A 21749-nucleotide genomic window follows, 5' to 3' on the forward strand; every position below is an offset into this window, starting at 1 on the left:
CCGGATCATTAACCCATTGAGCAAGGCCAGGGACTGAACCCGCAACCTCATGGTTCCTAGTCAGATTCGTTAACCACTGCGCCACGAAGGGAACTCCCCAGAAAGCTTTTTTAAAAATGTAATGTAGATTCTCCAGCCTCACCTTAGAATAACAGTCTAATTCAATAAGTCTTAGATGGACACAGCCAGATCTTGAAACCACTGTATTAGACTACATGTGGAGATGACCTACTCAACATATTACAAACAAACCCAAATATGATCTTACCCTACTGCCCACCCCCAAGAAATAAACACCAGTTTTTAATCAGAATGTTTACAATGCCAATTCCCTGGATTTTTTTTTTTTTTTTGGTCTTTTTGTCTTTTCTAGGGCCACACCCATGGCATATGAAGGTTCCCAGGCTAGGTAGGGGTTGAATCGGAGCTGTAGCCACCAGCCTATGCCACAGCCACAGTAACGTGAGATCCAAGCTGCGTCTGGGACCTATACACACCACAGTTCATGGCAATGCCAGATCCTTAACCCACTGAGTGAGGCCAGGGATCGAACACGCAACCTCTTGTTGCTAGTTGGATTTGTTTCTGCTGTGCCATGACGGGAACTCCTCAGTCAGAGTATCTTAAACAGCAAATCAAAGATACATATTTTAACACCTGCTTTTTATATCTCAAATACCTTAAATAGAAATGATTTGGGAACTAAAGTGAAATTTCCAACCAGAAGCAGGGGAAAAAAGTTCATTGATTTCTAAAATCCATCAATTTAATTCCCTTATTTAAACAAACAAACAGCTAAGGTACATTTCACCAATCAATGTATTAAAAGGATACACTGTAAACAAAACTTCCGGATATGTGACTGAATGAAATCAAAATGCTCATCTCTGTAGTCATGTTCTTTCTCCAACACACTAATGGCATCACACTGAGGAGTTAATTTAAAAAACAATAACATTAACTTTAAATAATATAATGATTTAAAGAGTTCAATTTTTGGTAGGGGAATATCACAAAACTACCACTCTGATACTGTGATTGATGAGTAAGATCTATAGTATCAATAACTCCTCTATGTCCAGAGATTTTTAAGTTGGAGTCTTAAGACTTATGAATAATTTCATTGAAAAGCACATCAACTTCTATGATATACTGAATGTGGTGAGAACGTCAAAAAGAAAGTTACAGCACATAAAGGAATGAAGAAAAAGTAATAGGACAAGCTTAGAATGGGCAAACTTGCTAACTCAATTACTTATGTCCTAAAACAAAGTTTTTAAAATCTAAAATCTAGTCTACTTCTATAAAACGCTCAATATATCCAGGGAGTCTGCACTTCTCACTAATTCCTCTTTGTTCCTCCTCAGAACTCCAAACTGACCTTCATTTCTTTTCTGGTGCTTTATTCACTCTCACGTCAATTTCCAAAAGCAAAAAAGGGGGAATTACAGACTATTTTTGAAATGTCCACCTGTACAATCAGTGAAACAACTGTGAATTCTGCTTGCTATAATAAAATGTTAGGAAAAAAAATAAAGGCATATTCAAATATGATATCCAAATAGCTTCACAAAATCTTTCTGAACAGAAGGTATAAAATCTAAAACTAAACATTGTCCATTACACCTAATATTAGTTTGAAGTCAACTTTGATATGCACTTTTATATGTAATTTTTCGTTATGCATTTACACTGTAGAACAGTCTCCTTGTATAATAAACATGATGTAGTATATGTCTATTTTATAGAACACAGAATAATTACGTCAAATTATTAAAGATACTCATGATTATCATACTATTGACTTATGACACTTTTGGTGAAGCATGTATAGTTTAGTAAAGACATTTTTAACTGAAATATGAGGATCTGACAAGAAACTCGGTCTCTCTGAAGCTCAATTTCCAGGATCTTTAAACTGAGTTGAACCATCATTCTTCATCTATCCTGAGACATAGTTTCCCATCCTCCCATACATTTAAAAAGCTCTTAAACTGAAGTAGAAGTGATGGTGTCTTAGATTCTGTGAAATACTGTAGATAATTTTTATGGCTTGAAATTTTTATGAATCTATGAGTTATTTGATACTGACTGAGGTTCCTTTAAGCTTAACATTTTCCCATTGGAAAATAAGAGCTTTTCATGAAGCAAGTTGTGGTGTAAAAACAGGCAAATATCTGTCAATAGCTCTTTGCCAAGAAAAACCAAACCAAACCAACCACACATAAAGAGTTCTGAAGGAGTTCCCATCCTGGCTCAGGGGTTACAAACCCGACTACTATCCATGAGAATGTGGGTTAGATCCCTGGCCCCAGTCAGCTCAGTGGGTTAAGGATGAGCTGCAGTGTGGGTTGCAGATGCAGCTCAGATCTGGTGTTGATCCTGTGTTATCGCTGCAGATCCAATTTGAGCCCTAGCCTAGGAACTTCCATATGCTGCAGGTGTGGCCCTAAAAGACAATAAATAAATAAATGAATAAACGAAGTCTATCTACCTAAAAAAAGAATTCTGAGAGTTTAAGCACAGTTTTAAAGGAAAAGTTAAATTAACGATTAACAACATAAGAATTACCATTAGAAAAGCAGGCATTAGACTTTGACCACTATCCTTTGTTATGGATGATTTTTGTACTGTTTAAAGTACAACTTAAGCTAGGTTTAACTTTTTTAATCATTTTTATTCCAAAGGTGAATAAAATCCATACCCTCCTTCAATTATATATGCAAATTTCATGTTACAAAAAACATGAATAATTTTAGATCTCAAAAGGGTTTTTAGGCCCTGTCATTTTCTTAACTATTCCATGGCTTACACAGTAAAGAAATCACCTAGGACCAGATAGGGAGAAGATGAACTATCAACTATTTTTAAAGAAAATCTGACTTTATTGGAAAGTATATACAGTGATAGAACTAAACAGAATTTTCTAACAGGAATCCTGTTAGAATCTCTTAATAAATAAAAGGTTCGGAGTTACCATTGTGGCGCGCAGCGGAAACAAATCCAACTAGTAACAATGAGATTGAGGGTTTGATCCCTGGCCTCCCTCAGTGGGTTAAGGATCTGGCGTTGCTGTGAGCTGTGGTGTAGGTCACAGACGCAGCTCGGAGCCTGTGCTGCTGTGGTCTAATCTGGCAGCTACAGCTCCGACTGGACACCAGGCCTGGGAACCTCCATATGCTGCAAGTATGGCCCTAAAAAGAAAAAAAATAAAATAAAATAAAAGGCTCTTGATGGCTGCATTATCAACTTTACAAGTAAGTACTGAAAGGTCTTTAAAATTAAGTTTAAGAACATAAGCTCCTCATCTCACGATATTAAAATATAAAAACAATGTGGAAAAATATTTTATTTTATAAAGTTGATGATTATTATCTTACCTGTAATTATTTCTACTAAGGTGACTGTACAATGAAGTCTAATTGGAATTAGGAAAATGAAATTCGATCACAGAATATTTGGAATAACATTTTCTTCCAAAGAAACTATGATTAACATACTAAGTGAGGGAGTTTCCACTGTGGCTCTGTAGAAACGAATCTGAGTAGTATTCATGAGGATGTGGGTTCGATTCCTGGCCTCGCTCAGTAGGTTAAGAATCTGGTGTTGCCGTAAGCTGTGGTGTAGGTCGCAGACAAGGCTTGGACCTGACTTTGCTGTGGCTGTGGTATAGGCTGGCAGCTACAGCTCCGATCTGACCCCTAGCCTGGGAACTTCCATATGCCGCAGGTGCAGCCATAAAAAGCAAAAAACAAAACAAAAGAAAACATACTAAGTGAAATAAGTCAGAAAGAAAAAGACAAATACCATATATCACATCACTTACATGTGGAATATGACACAATGACCTATCTGCAAAACAAAAAGAGACTCACAGACATAAAGAACAGACTTTGGTTGCCAAAGGTGGGGGGAGAGGGAAGGGAGCGGGAAGGAGTAGGAGTCTGGGGTTAGTAGATGCAAACTATTACATTTAGAATGGATCAACAAGGTCTGACTGTATAGCACAGGGAACTATATCCAATCTCCTAGGATAGACCATGATGAAAAAGAATATTTTTTTAAAAGAATGGATATAAAAATTTTTAAATAAAAATTAAAAAATTTAAATTTACTTAAAAGAAACACTTATTAAGATTACAAAACAAATGTGAATATAACTCAATATTTTAAACTATTATTTCTTTTTTTTTCCTTTCTAGGGCTGTACCTGCAGCATATGGAAGTTCCCCGGCTATGGGTCGAATTGAAGCTGCAGCTGTCGGCTATAGCCACAGCCACAACAATACCAGATCTGAGTTGCATCTGCGACCTACACCTCAGCTCATAGCAACACCAGATCCTTAACCCACTGAGCGAGGCCAGGGATCAAACCCGCATCCTCACGAATTCTACTCAGGCTCGTTACTGCTGAGCCACAACAGGAACTTCCTAAACTATTATTTCTACTCATTAAGAAAAGTTACCTAGAAAAATTGTGTCAACTTCAAAAGGAGCCTAGAAAATTAAACAGTTGTCCATCCTTGGTTACTATCAGGAGCAGAATCTGTAGGAAGCAAACTAACCTTTGTGCAAACTACTAGTACTGGAATGCCCAAGTTCTGTGTAAGTGTGTCTGCACCCAGAGGTAAAACCACACTGTCGTCTTTGTCTTCCTGTGACACAGTATTTCTTCTCTGAGGAGAAGCTGGGAAATCTTCTCCTGGCTCTACATATTCTTGGAAGTCTCTAATCACTGAAAATCAAAGTAAATAATTTAATACATAGTTCAGAAATAGTTTATTTCAGCAGATAGTTTTTCTGCCATAATCTAAAAATATATTTTACTCGAGTTCAGACTTAGTCTTATGTAAGAAACAAAAGGGTTTGAGGAAATCTATTTCAAGGTCAATTCAGAAACACTGGACCCACATTAATTACCAGGAGACAGAATAAAACACTGAACAGCTCCAAAGAGTGGTATTCAATGCAGGCCTGGTTCATTGGTGAAAATTACTTTGGGCAGGTCACAATTGAGCTTTGTCCCTTTACTCTAATTCACAAAGGGCACTGAAAGGATAAAAGAAAAATAAATGCATGTCTATTGGTGGTGGGGGTGGGATGGGGATGGGCAATTCCACAATTTAAAAGATAGTTCTAGATTATATTCTAATATTAATTTCCTTTCTCTAAACCTCAGGTTTTCTCCTTTCTACCTATGTGCAATCTTTAGTCATATTTATTCTATAACCCCAGTAAGAATAATGAGATATTACCAATACTGATAAATTTTTAGAACTCATTTGCAAAATTGTCAAAAACTTTAAAAAAGTTAATGTGAATATACCAAGAGACTTAACAATGTAAACTTTGACTCAGTAATCACTCTTCAAGGAATTCTCAAGGAACCAACCAGAGATACACACACAGGGACTTCCATGTGACTCATTTTCACATTTCAAGGCAAAACAACAAATTTGCAAACAAATTATCCACAGCACAGTATTAAAACAGTATGAGGGAATATTATACAGTGCCACACAGGAGGAAAACTGTCCTAAATTTACATGGAGTCAAAGAAGAGGGAATCTTGAAGAGTTGAACACAGTTCCTCCAGGAACATGGGGCATGCGTATACCTTTAGCAGCCCTGGTAGCTGTTACCCTTCCAATCAGAGGATGAAATCTAACAGTGGTTCTCAAGTGTTAGCATGCACCAGAAGTTTGATTCAGCATTCTGGGGAGGGCCTCAGAATGTATTCCTGACAATCTCCCAAATGAACGGATATTAATGCTGCTGGTCTTGGGACCACACACTGAGAACCACTGCTATAGCATAAACTTAGGGGAAAAATGCCCCAAAGGCAATGACCAACAAGGAAAGAAAGGTATGGATTAAAAGGAGTTAGACATCTTTTTCAATGATTTAGGACATACATGCTCTTAAGTTTTTACTGTTTCCTTGCATATAAATTCTAGTAAGCTGTCAAATTTCCCCTAAAAGTTATCAGCTAACAATTGAAAACAGCAGCATACCATATATTTTCTTAAGCAAAATGAAACTGATACAAGAGCTCTCAGTGAAATGAGGAATGGTGACAAGTGGCTTACAACTTGTTAGCAATCACCCATATCATTTTTATAATTTCCATGAAAATCTCCAATTTACATGGGAATGTACCAAATATATCATGTACATAGTAAACCATAAAACTAGCTTAACATCTTTATGTTGTTAACATCTTTATGGATATACTTCATTTTTACAAGGTTAACAGGGGTATTCTCCTTATCGAGAAAAAAAAACTACTGGAAAAGAGCAGCTGAAAAAAGATTCAAGTTTTTTCATCTTGAAAAACTGCTTTCCAAAATGAATACATAGAGCATCTTGGCAAAAGAGAAAGGGAGCCTTACTATGGAGGCTGCCATATGTCTGTTTCCAACATAAAACTATATTAAAACCTTGTACATCATTCAAACTAATTTTCAAAAACAGTACTTGCATTTATGTTTCATTCATTAAACCTTATTTAAAGTCAATGTTCGTAACAATTATGAGAGGACCTTTTGTCTTTGACATCTATATTTTCTAGATTACTCACACTTTTGTTCCATTTCTTTCATTTCTTCAGGAGGAATTTTCAATTTGTCAATATGTTCTCTAACAACACTTGCCCATTTCTGTAAAGAATCCAAAGCAGTCCAAGGCTTTGACATATCAACAACCAGCATAACTAGAGTGTCCTTCAGAGAAATGGCATCCAGTGAAAATTTAAGGAGGCCTTTGTGATATGGGTCTCCATCTAAGATCCATACATTACATCTTGTTTGATCTACAACAGACAAAAGAAAGTTACTAAGACAACAGGATAAAGTTACTTCATCCAACTAGCAATACTACTTAGCATATTTTAGGGCTCTCCAAAGGAGAAACTTCCTTTGGCAATGTTCAAATACTTGGGTGATGTCTACCAATTCAGTATGGTCCTAACAAGTATTTAAAAACATGATTAGACTGCCAACACAGAATATCAGCATCCTCTGCTTCTTATTTCTCAATCCCAAACCTTAAACTGAATAAAGTTTCTACTCTTAACACTAGCAAATAGAGCCACTCATATTCAAATTATATACAAAAATGAGAGGACAAGTGATGTACAGAAGAAAAAAATGGCTGATCAGATGAGAAAAGCTGGAGAGCAGATGATGTTTTTAAGTCAAAAAATGAGAAGAAGGTAAAAAGAGAGGCAAAACAATCATAGAGGATACTATTACCCTGAGGGAAAATGAACTGAAAAACTAAGATGCTTCAAGGTTACCAAGAAAGTAAAAGTCTGCACATGAGACTATCTTTTACAGTGTTTAAAAATACCACTATATGAATCCCAATTCCCAACCAATAAAAGTATGCCATAATATAATACTTTATTGACTGGCATGATATAGTAGGACTCCTAATAAAAAATGACACACTAAGAAAAGTCAGACTAATATGGATATCAGTGCAACTTGGAAAGGCTTTAGGAAACTTTCATTACAAATAAATGACACTCACCATCCCTGTCTTCATCATGAACATTTAAGTACAAATATTCCAATCCTCTGCCTTTCTTGTACTCCTCTATTCCCTGAATTTTTCTTATCAAGCTTGTTTTTCCAGCTCCATCTTCACCTGTAAAAAAGGACAAATATTTAAAATTACAATACGGATTATTTTTGTTTGTTTGTTTGTTTGTTTTTTGTCTTTTTGCTATTTCTTTGGGTCGCTCCCTCGGCATATGGAGGTTCCCAGGCTAGGGGTTGAGTCGGAGCTGTAGCTGCCAGCCTACGCCAGAGCCACAGCAACGCGGCCGCGTCTGCAACCTACACCACAGCTCACGGCAACGCCGGATCGTTAACCCACTGAGCAAGGGCAGGGACCGAACCCGCAACCTCATGGTTCCTAGTCAGATTCGTTAACCACTGCGCCATGATGGGAACTCCCCTCAATACGGATTATTTAAGGATGCTTTCAAGAGTGTGCCAAGTGATGGAGTTCCCATCATGGCTCAGTGATTAATGAACCTGACTAGCATCCATGAGGACACAGGTTCAATCCCTGGCCTTGCTCAGTGGGTTAAGGATCCGGCATTACCATGAGCTGTGGTGTAGGTTGTAGACACGGCTCGGATCCTGTGTTGCTGTTGCTGTCGCTGTGGTGTAGCCCAGCAGCTAGAGTTCCAATAGGACCCCTAGCTTGGGAACCTCCATATGCCACAAGGGCAACCCTAAAAAGCACCTCCCCCCAAAAAAAAGTGTGCCAAGTGAAAAACTCAACTGGAACTAGCTTCAGCCAAAAGGGTAATTTGATACAAGATAACTAGGTAACCACACAGGTGGAGATACAGACTTTACCTCCAGGATTCGTTCTCCTGCTCCTCTTATTCAATCTCATTTTATCCTATTACAAATGGCTTCCTCCAGGAGTATTACTCAGGAAGCTCAACTCTTATGCCATCCCCACTTCATCTACAAAGAACAAAAGACTCTCTCTGTTGGCTTTCATTCCACAGACTTCTCAGATAAAGACTATTGGTCCACTTTGGGTTGTGTGCACACCTATGGGCCACTCATAGAGGATGGATAATACATAAAAACTGACCAGAGCAGGGAACTGTGACGGTAGCCTCACCAAAACCATGAAACCAGAAGAAATATGTAGCAAAGGAGAGAGTTGAGGGTTGGGGTTGTAAGTTGGGCAAGAACACAGGTGGAGAGAAGGTAGAATAGACAAAAACAAAATGTAGACTTAAAAAATAAGAATAGCAAGAAAAGCAGTTTAAACTTGGCACAAATCCTGGAGTTCTCTGGTGTCACAGTAGGTTAAGGATCCAGTGTTGTCATGGACTACAGAGGCTCTGGTCACTGCTGTGGGGTGGGTTTGACCTGGCCAAGGAACTTCCACATGCCATGGGTACGGCAAAAACAAAAACAAACAAAAAACCAAACACACAACAAGAACAACTGGCACAAATTTTAAAAGTTTAAGACAAGGCTAGCTATTCAGTATTTCCTTCCTTCCTTCCTTCCCTGCACCCGCAGCATGTGGAGGTTCCCAGGCTAGGGGTTCAATCGGAGCTATAGCCGCCAGACTAACTCACAGTCACAGCAACGCCAGATCCAAGTCGTATCTGTGGCCTATGCCACAGCTCACAGCAACACTGTATCCTTAACCCACTGAGCGAGGCCAGAGATAGAACCTGCGTCCTCATGGACACTAGTCAGATTCGTTTCCACTAAGCCTTGATGAATACTCTGCTATTCAATGTTTTGGTGAGATTTTTTTTTTTTTAATTTGTGAATTTATTTAAATACTACAGTACTGTTTTTTGTTTTTTTGTCTTAGTCCTTTTTTAGGGCTGTACCTGCGGCATATGGAGGTTCCCAGGCTAGGGGTCGAATCAGAGCTGTAGCTGCCAGCCTACGCCAGAGCCACAGCAACACGATTCGAGCCGCATCTCTGACCTACACCACAGCTCACGGCAACACTGGATCCTCAACCCACTGAGCAAGGCCAGGGATCGAACCCACAACCTCATGGTTCCTAGTTGGATTCATTTCCACTGCACCACAACGGGAATTCCAATACTATGTTACTGTTTAATGAACTTATTTTGTTATTGACAGTATCACTTATTAGTACTCAATAACGGTGGGTTTCATGGATCTAATGACTTATTTTTGGAGATTCGTGAGTACTCTGACAATTTAGAAGTTATTTTCACTTTCTAAGAATTATAAAAAGTTATATATGTCCTGGATCTTCTGAATAACCATCTTTATATCTAAATGCTGGCAGAAAATTGCAGTACCCACTTCTGCATTGGTGCTTATTATCCTTATTGGTGCCAAGCAGAGGTCAAGTGATGCAGACAGTAACAGAGAAGAGAAGAGGCACATAGCAGGCCAAACTCAAAAAGTCAGCGGCCCCAGAGTGGTAATATTTTCTTTTCTTTTCTTTTTTTTTTTTTGTCTTTTCTAGGGCTGCACCTGCGGCACATGGAGGTTCCTAGGCGAGGGGTCTAATTGGAACTGTAGCCACCGGCCTACGCCAGAGCCACAGCAACTCGGGAATCAAGCCACATCTGCGACCTATGCCACAGCTCATGGCAATGCCGGATCCTTAACCCACTGAGCGAGGCCAGGGATCAAACTCTCAACCCCATGGTTCCTAGTCACATTCGTTAACCACTGAGCCACAACGGGAACTCCAGTACTATTTTCAATTGTACTGGTCAGACTGGTTCTGCACCATTTTCCAGCACTTCATAACAATAAGTGTAGCCTTAACTAGGCAATAAAGAATCTGTCATTAAATGAGTACTTATCTTTCAGTATTGTTTTTACAGTAAACCATTCAAACTGTCCATCGAAATCACAAATTGGGTTGAAAACAGTAATATCTAAGATAATGACAGTCTCGCGATGATCATGCTTAAAATGGAAACCATAACGTTAACTAGTGAAAAATAAAATATATTAACACTTCAGTCTACTATTAAACTCAACATAGGTATTTAATTTTAGCAAAACACCCATTTGTTATACTGATTACTAATTTGCACTTTATCTGTTCTATAGTTCTTACCGGATTTAATTCATAACCCTCAAGTTAACTATGGACTTTGGGTGATAATGATGAGTCAACGTTGCTGCACTGGAATTCTGTCGTGGCACAGTGGAAACGAATCTGACTAGGAACCATAAGTTGTGGATTCGATCCCTGGCCTCACTCAGTGGGTTAAGGCTCTGGCATTGCTGTGAGCTGTGGTGCAGGTCACAGACATGGCTCAGATCCCATGTGCTATGGCTGTGGTGAAGGCCAGCAGCTGTAGCTCCAAATGGACCCCAAGCTGGAAACTCTCTGTACTTCCCACTTAGTTTTGCTGCAAACCTAAAATTGCTCTAAGAACTTTCAAAGTATATGTAGATCCATTAAAATAGACAGTAATTAGTCAGATAAAATTTCACTGAATGTGACCCAAGATTTATCTTATAATCCCCAAATTACATATTAGAAAGTGAAAATACATCTTTAAAAGGGTCAAGAGATTAAGGTATGTTTCAACTTCTTAATATTTGAAAGATTTTTTTTTTTTTTGATCTTTTTGCCATTTCTAGGGCCGCTCCCACGGCATATGGAGGTTCCCAGGTTAGGGGTCCAATCGGAACTATAGTCACTGGCCTACACCAGAGCCATAGCAAGACAGAATCCAAGCCGCGTCTGCAACCTACACGACAGCTCACAGCAATGCCAGATCCTTAACCCACTGAGCAAGGCCGGGGATCAAACCCGCAACCTCGTGCTTCCTAGTCGGATTCATTAACCACTGAACCATGACAGGAACTCCTGAAAGATATTTTATATATAAAGGTTTCTGAATAAAACATAAACGCATACACAAACACACACGTAGATGAGCTTAAGCATAAGCAAAAAGAATAAAAACCATAATAACAGAAATAATCCTTGATAATTGTAGTTATCTCTGATGGTGCGATGAGTGATTTCTTAAGTAATAAGTTTGCTTCTTTTAGTTTATCTAACTCTAATTTTAAAGGTTTCAAGTCAATATGCCCAGAACCGATTTTGAGCCCCAATTCATATCAAAAATACTGTCAATAATAACTTCATATGTTCACTATTTTACGTTCTTGCAGCCATCACTACAGCATGGCTGTTTCCTTTTTCTAAGGTCTGAATACAAGTGGAAGGTTCCTCCCCCAGTTACCATGAGACAAGAGTTTATTCCTCTGAGTGAATGTTGTCCATCACTCATCTCATTGGACTAATGGTTCTAAAATATACCAGACTCACCTGGAGGCTTGTTAAAACACATTACTGGGCATCATCCCCCGGCTTTCTGATTCAGTAAGTGTGGGATAGGGCCCACACATATGCATTTCTTACAGTTTCTTCCCAGTGTTGCTGATGCTGCTGGTTCAAGGACTACACTTTGAGAACCACTGCATGGATATTCAATACCCTAAGTCAAGCACTAGAAATAGAAAGATCCTCCAGCACTGCTGTAGCTGTGGGGCAGGGTGCAGCTGCAACTTCGTTTCCATTCCTGGCTCAGAAAATTCAATATGTCATGGGTGCAGCCACACACACACACACACACACACACACACACACACACACACACACACACACGAATACAAAGGTCCACAGGTCAAAGCTGCTGTCTTAGGAGCTCATAATTGGAGAGGGTGGAGTTGGAGCCAAGATGGCAGAATAGAAGGATTTGAGCTCACCTCCTCACAAAAACATCAAAATCACAACTGAACAGCCATTGACAAAAAATACTGGAACCTACTACCCAAAAAAACAAACAAAAAAAGATATTCTACATCCATAGACAAAAAAGAATCCACAATGAGATGCCAGGAGGGCACTTTCTCATATCATCAAATCCCACACTTGCTGGACAGGCAAACCATCAACTGTAAAAGAAGTGAGAGTTCTGAGCCCTGTGTCAGGCTCCCCAGCCTGAAGTTAAGCACTAGGAAAAGGATCAAGGGAGGGCATTGATCATAGGAATTCCCCAAGACTGGGGGAAACAAACTCCACTCTTGGAGAGTTTTGTGCATACCAGGACTGAGGGGAAAAGCAATGATGTCACACAAGCCTGCACCAGACCTACCTGCTAGTCTTGGAGGGTGTTCTGGGGAGGCGAGGGGCAACTATGGCTCACTGTGGGGACAAGGACACTGGTGGTGAGGTACCAGGGAGTACACATTGGAATGAGCTCTCTCTTGGAGGCTGCCATTTGGGCACCAAGACCTGGCCCTACTCAACAGCCTATAGATTGCAGTGCTGAGATGCCTTAGGCCAAACAACCAACAAGGTGAGATACAGCACCACACATCAGCAGACAGACTGTCTGCCTCAAGTATTCTTGAGCCCACAGCTGCCTCTAAACACACCCCCTGACACAGCCCTGGTCACTACAGGGACAAGACTCAGCTCTACCCACCAGTGGGCAGGTACCAGTCCTTCCCACCAGGAAGCCTGCATAAGCCCATAGACTAGCCTCGCCTATTAGGGGGCAGACACCAGAAGCAAGATGGAACTACAATTATGGAGCCAGTGAAATGGAGACCACAAACACAAAAATTTAGACAAAATGACATGGCAAAGAAATACATTCCAGATGAAGAAACAAGAGAAATCCCCAGAACCCCCAAGAGAAATCCCCTAGTGTAGTGTAGTGTAGTTGAGACAGACTATCTACCTGAAAAAGAATTCGAGTAATTACAATAAAGATGATCCAGTATCTTGGGAAAAAAAATGGAGGCACAGACCAAGAATACGTAAGAAATGTTTAACAGAGAGCTAGAAAATATAAAAGCAGAGGTGAGCAATACAATAAATGAAATGAAAACTACAGTAGAAGGAATCAACAGCAGAATACATGAAGCAGAAGAACAAATAAGTGAGCTGGAAGACAGAATGGTGGAAATCATAGCTGCGGAACAGAATAAAGAAAAAAGAATGAAAAGAAATGAAAACAGGAGTTCCCGTTGTGGCTCAGCAGGTTACAAATCTGACTAGCATCCATGAGGATAAGGGTTCAATCCCTGGCCCTGCTCAGTGCATTAAGGATCTGGTTGTTGCCATGGCTGTGGCACAGGCTGGCAGCTGCAGCTCCAATTAGACCCCTAGTCAGAGAACTTTTACATGCTACGGGCACAGCCCTAAAAAGCAAAAAAAAAAAAGAGAGAGAGAGCGCAGGAAAGAAAAAAGAAAAACATTTTAAGAGACCTTGCCAACAGCATCAAACACAACATACACATTATGACATTATGGGGGAGTGAGGAGAGGTGGTCCCAAAAGGAGCAAAGAGAAAGGGCCTGAGAAAATATCTGAGGAAATAAATAAGAGCTGAAAAGCTCCCTAACAAGGGAGAGGAACCCAGGTCCAGAAAGCAAACGGTCACATACAGGCTAAAACCAAGGAAGAACACCCAAGACACATTAATCAAACTGACAAAAATTAAAGATAATTAGAAAATATTAAAAGCAACAAGGGGAAAGCAATAAATAATATATAAGGGAATCCCCAATAAGGTTATCAATTGATTTTTTTCAACAGAAACTCTGCAGGCCAGAAAGGAGTGGCACAAATATTTAAAGTGATGAAAAGGTAAAACTTACAACCAAGAGTACCCTACCCAACAAGGCTCTTGTTCAGGTTTGACAGAGAAATCAAAACCTTGCAGACAAGCACAAGCTAAGAGAACTCAGTAGCACAGAACCAACTTTACAACAAATGCTAAAGGAACTTCTCTACAGGGAAAAGGCTGTAACTAGATACAAGAAAACCACAAGTGGGGGAGTTCCCCTCATGGCTCAGTGGTTAATAAACCCGACTAACATCCATGAGGATGCAGGTTGGATCCCTGGACTTGCTCAGGGGATTAAGGATCCGTGAGCTGTGGTGTAAGTTGCAGACACGGCTCAGATCCCGTGTTGCTGTAGCTGTGGCGCAGGCCAGCAGCTACAGCTCTGTTTCAACCCCTAGCCTGGGAACCTTGATATGCCTCAGGTGCAGCCCTAAAAAAAAAGAAAAGAAAACTACAAGTGGGAAAGCTCTCTGATAAAGGCAAACATACAGTAAATGCAGGAAATTATTCATACACAAATAAGATCTCAAAACCAGCCATGGTAAGAAGAGCTAAGTACAAATGAAGGATATTGGAACTGCATTTGAAATTAAGAGACCAGCAACTTAAAACAATATTGTGTGTATCTATCTGTATATACATATACACATATACATATATTCCTAGAGCAAAACCTCATGGTAACTGCAAACCAAAAATCTACAATAAACACACACGCACACACACAGAGCAAGCCAAACACAACACTAAAGATAGTCATCAGCTTAAAAGAATAAAAGAGGGAGGGAAAAAAGGCCTATAATTAAGAAAATGGCAATAAGAACATACATATTGATAATTACCTTAAATATAAATGGATTAAATACTCCAACCAAAAGACAAAGACTGGCTGAATGGATACAAAAGTGAGACACATATATACTGTCTATAAGAGACCACTTCACATCCAGGGACACATACAAAATGAAAGTGAGGGGATGGAAAAAGACATTCCTTGAAATGGAAATCAAGAAAGTTGGAGTAGCAATACTCACATCAGACAAAACAGACTTTAAAATAAAGTCTGTTATACGAGACAAAGAAGGATACTACATAACGATCAAGGGATCAATCCCAAAAGAAGATATAACAATTGTAAATATATATGCACCCAACATAGGAGCACCTCAGTATATAAGGCAAAGGTTAACAGCCATAAGAATTCCTGCTGCTGGGCAACAGGATTGATGGTATCTCTGCAGGGCCAGGATGCAGGTTCAATCCCCAGCCTGGCACAGTGTGTTAAAGGATCCAGCACTGCTGCAACTGTGGTGTAGGTCACAACTGTGGCTTCGATCTGATTCCTGGCCTGGGGAATCCATACACCATGGGTCAGCCAAAAAAGGGAGGGGGGGAGTCTAACAGCCATAAAAGGAGAAATCAAAGGTAATACAATAGTGGGAGACTTTAACACCCCACTTACACCAAGGGACAGATCATCCAAACAGAAAAATCATTAAGGGAACACAGAACTTAAATGACACATTTGAATAGATGGACTTAATTGATATTTATAGGACATTCCATCTGAAAGCAGCAGAATATACATTCTTTTCAAGTGCACAGGGAACATTCTCCAGGATAGAACACATGCTGGGCCAGAAAGAAAGCCTCAATAAATTTAATTGAAATCATATTAACCATCTTTCCTGACCACAACACTATAGATTATAAATCAGTTACAAGAAAAAGAAGTGTAAAAAACCCCACAAGGAGTTCCCGTCGTGGCGCAGTGGTTAACGAATCTGACTAGGAACCATGAGGTTGCGAGTTCGGTCCCTGCCCTTGCTCAGTGGGTTAACAATCCGGCGTTGCCGTGAGCTGTGGTGTAGGTTGCAGACGCGGCTCGGATCCCACGTTGCTGTGGCTCTGGCGTAGGCCGGTGGCTACAGCTCTGATTCGACCCCTAGCCTGGGAACCTCCATATGCCACAGGAGCGGCCCAAAGAAATAGCAAAAAGACAAAAAAAAAAAAAAAACCCACAAAACACATGGAGGCTAAACAGTATGCTACTAAATAAGCAATGGATTGCTGAAGAAATCAAAGGCCAAATCAAAAAATACCTAGAGGAGCTCCTGGCTCGGTGGGTTAAGAACCTGACATCGTGTCTATCAGAATGTGGGCTCAATCCCTGGCCTTGGTAAATGGGTTAAGGATCCAGCGTTATTGCAAGCTGCAGCACAGATCACAGATACAGCTCAGATCCAGTGTTACCATGGATGTGCTGTAGGCCTGCAGCTGCAGCTCTGATTCGACCCCTAGCCTGGGCATGTCCATAGGTCACAGCTGTGGCCCTAAAGAGAAAAAAAAGCCAACAACCTGGAAACAAATAAAAATGAAACAATGATCCAAAACCTACAGGATGCAACAAAAGCAGTTCTAAGAGAGTTTATACCAATACAATTTTACCTCAGGAAATAAGAAAAACCTCAAATACACCTAAAGCAACCAGTGAAAGAAGAAACAAAACTCAAAGTTGGCAGAAGGAGAGAAATCACCAAGTATCAGAGCAGATATAAATAAAATAGAGACAGAGAAAACATAGAAAAGATCAATGAAAGTAAAAGCTGAGTCTTTAAAAAGATAAACAAATGATGCACCTTTAGTCAGATTCATCAAGAAAAAAGAGGGCTCAAATCAATAAAATTTTAAAAAGGCAGAAACTACAAATGATACCACAGAAATACAAAGGTTCATAAGAGACTACTACAAACTAATAAAATGGATAGACTAGAATAAATGGACAAATTCTTAGAAAGGTACAACTTTCCAAGACTAAACTAGGAAGAAATAGAAAATATGAACAGACCAATCACAAGTACTGGATTGAAAATGTGACTAAAAAAACTTCCAACAGGAAGCTGAAGTTCCTGTTGTGGCGAAGCGTTAAGTGAATCCGACTAGTGTCCATGAGGATGTGGCTTCAATCCCTGGCTTCACCCAGTGGGTTAAGTATCTGGCACTGTCGTGAGCTGTGGTGTAGGTCACAGACATGGCTTGGATCTGGTGTTGCTGTGGCTGTGGCACAGGCCAGCAGCTGCAGCTCTGATTTGGCCCCTAGCTTGGGACTTCCATATGCCTGCCACAGGTGTGGTCATGAAAAGCAAAAACAAACAAACAAACAAAAAATTTCCAACAAACAAAGTCCAGACCAGATGGCTTAATAGGCAAATTCTATCAAACATTTAGGGAATAGTTAACACCTATCCTGACACTTCCCAAAAACTGCAGAGGAAGGAGGACTCCCAAGCTCATTCTACAAGGCCATCATCATCCTGTTGCCAAAATCAAAGAGAAAACAACAACAAAAAGAAAATTACAGGCCAATATCACTGATAAACATAGATGCAGAAATCCTCAACAAAATACCAGCAAACCAAATCCAACAATACATTAAAAGGATCACACAACATGATCAATTGAGGGAAAACAAACAAAAGACAATTTCAAGATATTATCATTAGGACATGATACTATATAAAGACCACCATAAAGATTCCACACAAAAACTACAAGATCTGATAAATGACTTCAGCCAAGTAGCAGGATACAAGATTTTTTTTTTGGTCTTTTTAAGGCTGCACCCACAGCATACGGAAGTTCCCAGGCTAGGGGTTGAATTAGAGTTATAGCTGCTGGCCTATGCCACAGCCACAGCAATGCCAGAACTGAGCTGTGTCTGTGACCTACAACACAGCTCATGGCAATGCTGGATCCTTAATCCAATGAGCAAGACCAGGGATCAAACTTGCATCCTCAGGGATACTAGTTAGATTTGTTTCCGCTGAGCCACAATGGGAACTCCCAGGACATAAGATTAACATTCAGAAATCAGCTGCATTTCTTTACACTACTAATGAAATATCAGAAAGAGAATGCAAAAAACCCCCAAAAATACTTTTTAAAATCACACTGAAAAAAAGTACACAGCTAACCAAGGAGGTGAAAAACTTACATACTGAGAAACATAAAACATTAATAATGGAAATTAAAGAGGATGCAAAGAAATGAAAATATATACCCTGCTCTTGGATTGGAAAAATTAGTATTATTAAAATGGCCATACTACCCAAAGCAATCTACAGATTTAATGTGATCCCTATCAAATTACTCATGACATTTTTTACAGAACAAACAATCTAAAAATTTACATGGGATCTAAAAAAGACCCACAATTGCCAAAATAATACCGAGGAGTTAAAAACAAACAAACAAAAAACAACCAAAACAGGAGGTGTAATTCTCCCAGACTTCAGACAGTACTAGAAAGCTACAGTAATCAAAGCAGTATGGTATTGGTACAAAAAGGACACACAGATCAATGGAACATAACAGAGAGCCCAGAAACAAACCCACACACCTACAGTAAATCAATCTTCAAAAAAGAAGGCAAAAATACAAAATGGGAAAAAGACAATCTCTTCAGTAAGTGGTGCTGGGAAAGTTAGGACAGCTGCACATAAATCAATTAAGTTAGAACACACCTTCACACCATGCACAAAAATTAACTCTTATGTTTAAAGACTTAAACATAAGACATGACACCATACAACTCCTAGAAGAGAGCACAGGCAAACATTCTGATATAAATTGTACCCAATATTTCTTAGGTCACTCTCCCAAGGCAATAGAAATAAAAACAAAAATAAGCAAATGGGACCTAATCAAACTTACAAGCTTTTGCACAACAAAGGAAACCTTTAAAACAAAACAAAACAAAATGACAACCTACAGAATGGGAGAAAATATTTGCAAATGATGTGACCAACAAAGTCTTAATCACCACAAATATACAAAAGAGCTCATACAACTCAACAACAAAAAAACTCAATCAAAAAATGGGCAAAAGATCTTAACAAACATTTCTCTAAAGAAGACATATTGATGGCCAGCAGACACTTGAAAAGATATTCAACATCGCTAATTATTAGAGAAATGCAAATCAAAACAACGTACCACCTCACACCAGTCAGAATGGCCATTATTGGAAACAAAAAATCTACAAATAAAAAATACTGGAGAGGAAATAAAGAAAAGGGAACTCTCCTACATTATGGGTGGGAATGTAAGTTGGTACAGTCAATATAGAAAAGTGTGGAGGTGTCTCAGAAAACTAAAAACAGAATTACCATATGATCCAACAATTCCACTTCTGGGCATATATCCAAACTAAACAATAATTCAAAAAGATATACATGCACCCCTATGTTCATAGAAACCCTATTCACAATAGCCAAGACTTGGAAACAACTTAAATACACATATAACAGAATATTACTCAGCCATAAAAAAGAACAAAACAATGCCATTTGCAGCAGCATGGATGGACCTAGAGGTGATTATTCTAAGTGAAATAAGTCAGACAGAGAAAACCAAATACTATAGGATATCACTTATACACGGAAGCTAAAATATGGCACAAATATACCCATCTACAAAACAGAAACAGACTCAGACATAGAAAACAGACTTGAGGTTGCCAAGGGAGCAGGGGGGAAGGAGAGGGAAGGATTGGGAGTTTGGGGTTAGTACATGAAAATTGTTATATCTAGAATGGATAAATAAGGTCCTACTGTATAGCACAGCAAACTATATCTAATCTCTTAAAATAAACTATAAAGGAAAAGAATGTGAAAAGAGTATATATATGTGTGTATAACTGAGTCACTGTGCTGTACAGCAGAAATTAGCACAGTAGGAGTTCCCGTCGTGGCACAGTGGTTAACGAATCCGACTAGGAACCATGAGGTTGCGGGTTCGGTCCCTGCCCTTGCTCAGTGGGTTAACGATCCGGTGTTGCCGTGAGCTGTGGTGTAGGTTGCAGACGCGGCTCGGACCCCACGTTGCTGTGGCTCTGGTGTAGGCCTGGGAACCTCCATATGCTGCTGGAGCGGCCCAAGAAATTGCAAAAAGACAAAAAGACAAAAAAAAAGAAAGAAAAAGAAATTAGCACAGTAAACTATACTTTTAAAAAATCAAATCAAATAAAAAAGATAGTATCACTAGGACTATACTACAGATGTTCAACAAACCAGGAAGCCAACATTAAGGGAAGATTCTGGTTTTGCTTGGAGAGAAGGTAACACTTTAGTCAAATCTTGTGGTGTTAATGAACCATAGAGGTAGCCATTCCAGGAAACAGGAAAACATACAGAGGCCTGGAGGCAAAGAAGTGTCCTTCTAGAAAGGACAAATATTTGAATGCATTAAATTTAGGATGTGAGGATAAAAAGAACCAGGAAGTAAGAATAGGGAGTGTTAGATCATGAAGGGCATCTTATGCCAGGCTGAGATGGTTAGACTTCATCCTGTAGAGTCCTGGCAGTATTTATGTATTTTAGAAAGACTGCTATCACAAAGTTGTGGAAGAATGACTGACAAGGGTAAGTTTAGGGAAAGGAGACTCGATAACTTTTACTGGAGTCCTAGGTGATGGGGGTTGGGACAGCTGTACTCAAAGGCTGATTTGGTTGGGAGCTGGCAGGGAAATAAGGACGACACAAAAGGCAAAGATGCTCCCTTGCCACAGGGACCATCACGCCACCCTCTCCTGTTCTACTATTTACTTTTAAGACTTAAGTCTTCCTTGCAGGCTTCCATCCTTACCCAACATGTGTGTTTCCCAGGGTTCCTTCCTCAGCCCTCTATTCTTCTCACTCCACATTTCATTCCAGGGACTCTCACACAATACTTCCATACCTCCTATAATCTGCTGATCTATAGATTTCCTTCCAGACTGGGCCTCTTCTGAACTACTTGCTGGTCATCACAATTTGGATGTCCCACAAATAACTCACATTTCACTATACACAAAAGCATTACCACTATCTAGCCACTTTCCCCCCAAACACTCATGTACATATAAGATTCCAACCTCAAAGCCTTCATCCACTGTCCTCTATCTAGGACATATTCTTTTCAGAAATGTTACGTAAGCTTCTTCCCACCTTCCCTCAAATATCACTTTCTCAGTGGGCTGTCCCTAAACACCTCATTTAAAATCACAACCTCCTATCATTTCTAGGCTAGTGTTATTTTTCTCCATTCAACTTAATATTTTTTCCCCTTAGTCACTCGCTACCCCTCAAAGCTCCAGAGGAACAGGCATTTTTGTGTTTTGTTGTTGCTGCATCCCTAAGTGCCTATGAACTCTGCTCCTTTCATAGTGAAAGGCATATTCCTAATCCTCCCACAGATCAGCCCCTGATAGACTGTCTCAAACAAAAAATGGAGTTCCCATTGTTGCTCAGCAAGTTAGGACCCAATGTTGCCTCTGTGAGGATGCGAGCTCGACCCCTGACCTCGCTCACTTGGTTAAGGATCCAGTGTTGCCGCAAGCCCTTACAAAAGGCCCCCTCATTTTTCCAGCCCAGCTTTCACCAACTCCTGCCACTCACAGGCAAGGCTCCAGCCATTCACAATTTCTCCAGGGCAGCAGTGAGGCCTTGCTCTCTCAGCACTTAAATGTTCATACATGCTGTCACTTCTTTCTGGAACAGTCTTTCCTTCTCCTTACCACACCTGAGAGAACCCTTCGTTATCTTTCCAGTCTCAATTAAGTCTC

General features: G+C 39.8%; 1 protein-coding gene across 1 annotated transcript in view; it reads right to left on the reverse strand.

Moving 5' to 3' along the window:
* Window positions 1-21749, reverse strand: part of DYNC1LI1 (dynein cytoplasmic 1 light intermediate chain 1) — a 49130-nt gene that overhangs the window by 13146 nt on the left and 14235 nt on the right. Inside the window, exons 3-6 of the mRNA XM_047769467.1 lie at window positions 7534-7650; window positions 6581-6811; window positions 4566-4735; window positions 835-928 (exon numbers count right to left, since the gene is read on the reverse strand). Coding sequence (XP_047625423.1) covers window positions 835-928; window positions 4566-4735; window positions 6581-6811; window positions 7534-7650 — 612 coding nt within the window. The remainder of the gene's footprint in view (window positions 1-834; window positions 929-4565; window positions 4736-6580; window positions 6812-7533; window positions 7651-21749) is intronic.

This window comes from Phacochoerus africanus, chromosome 1, assembly GCF_016906955.1.
Source record: "Phacochoerus africanus isolate WHEZ1 chromosome 1, ROS_Pafr_v1, whole genome shotgun sequence".
Lineage (NCBI taxonomy): Eukaryota > Metazoa > Chordata > Mammalia > Artiodactyla > Suidae > Phacochoerus > Phacochoerus africanus.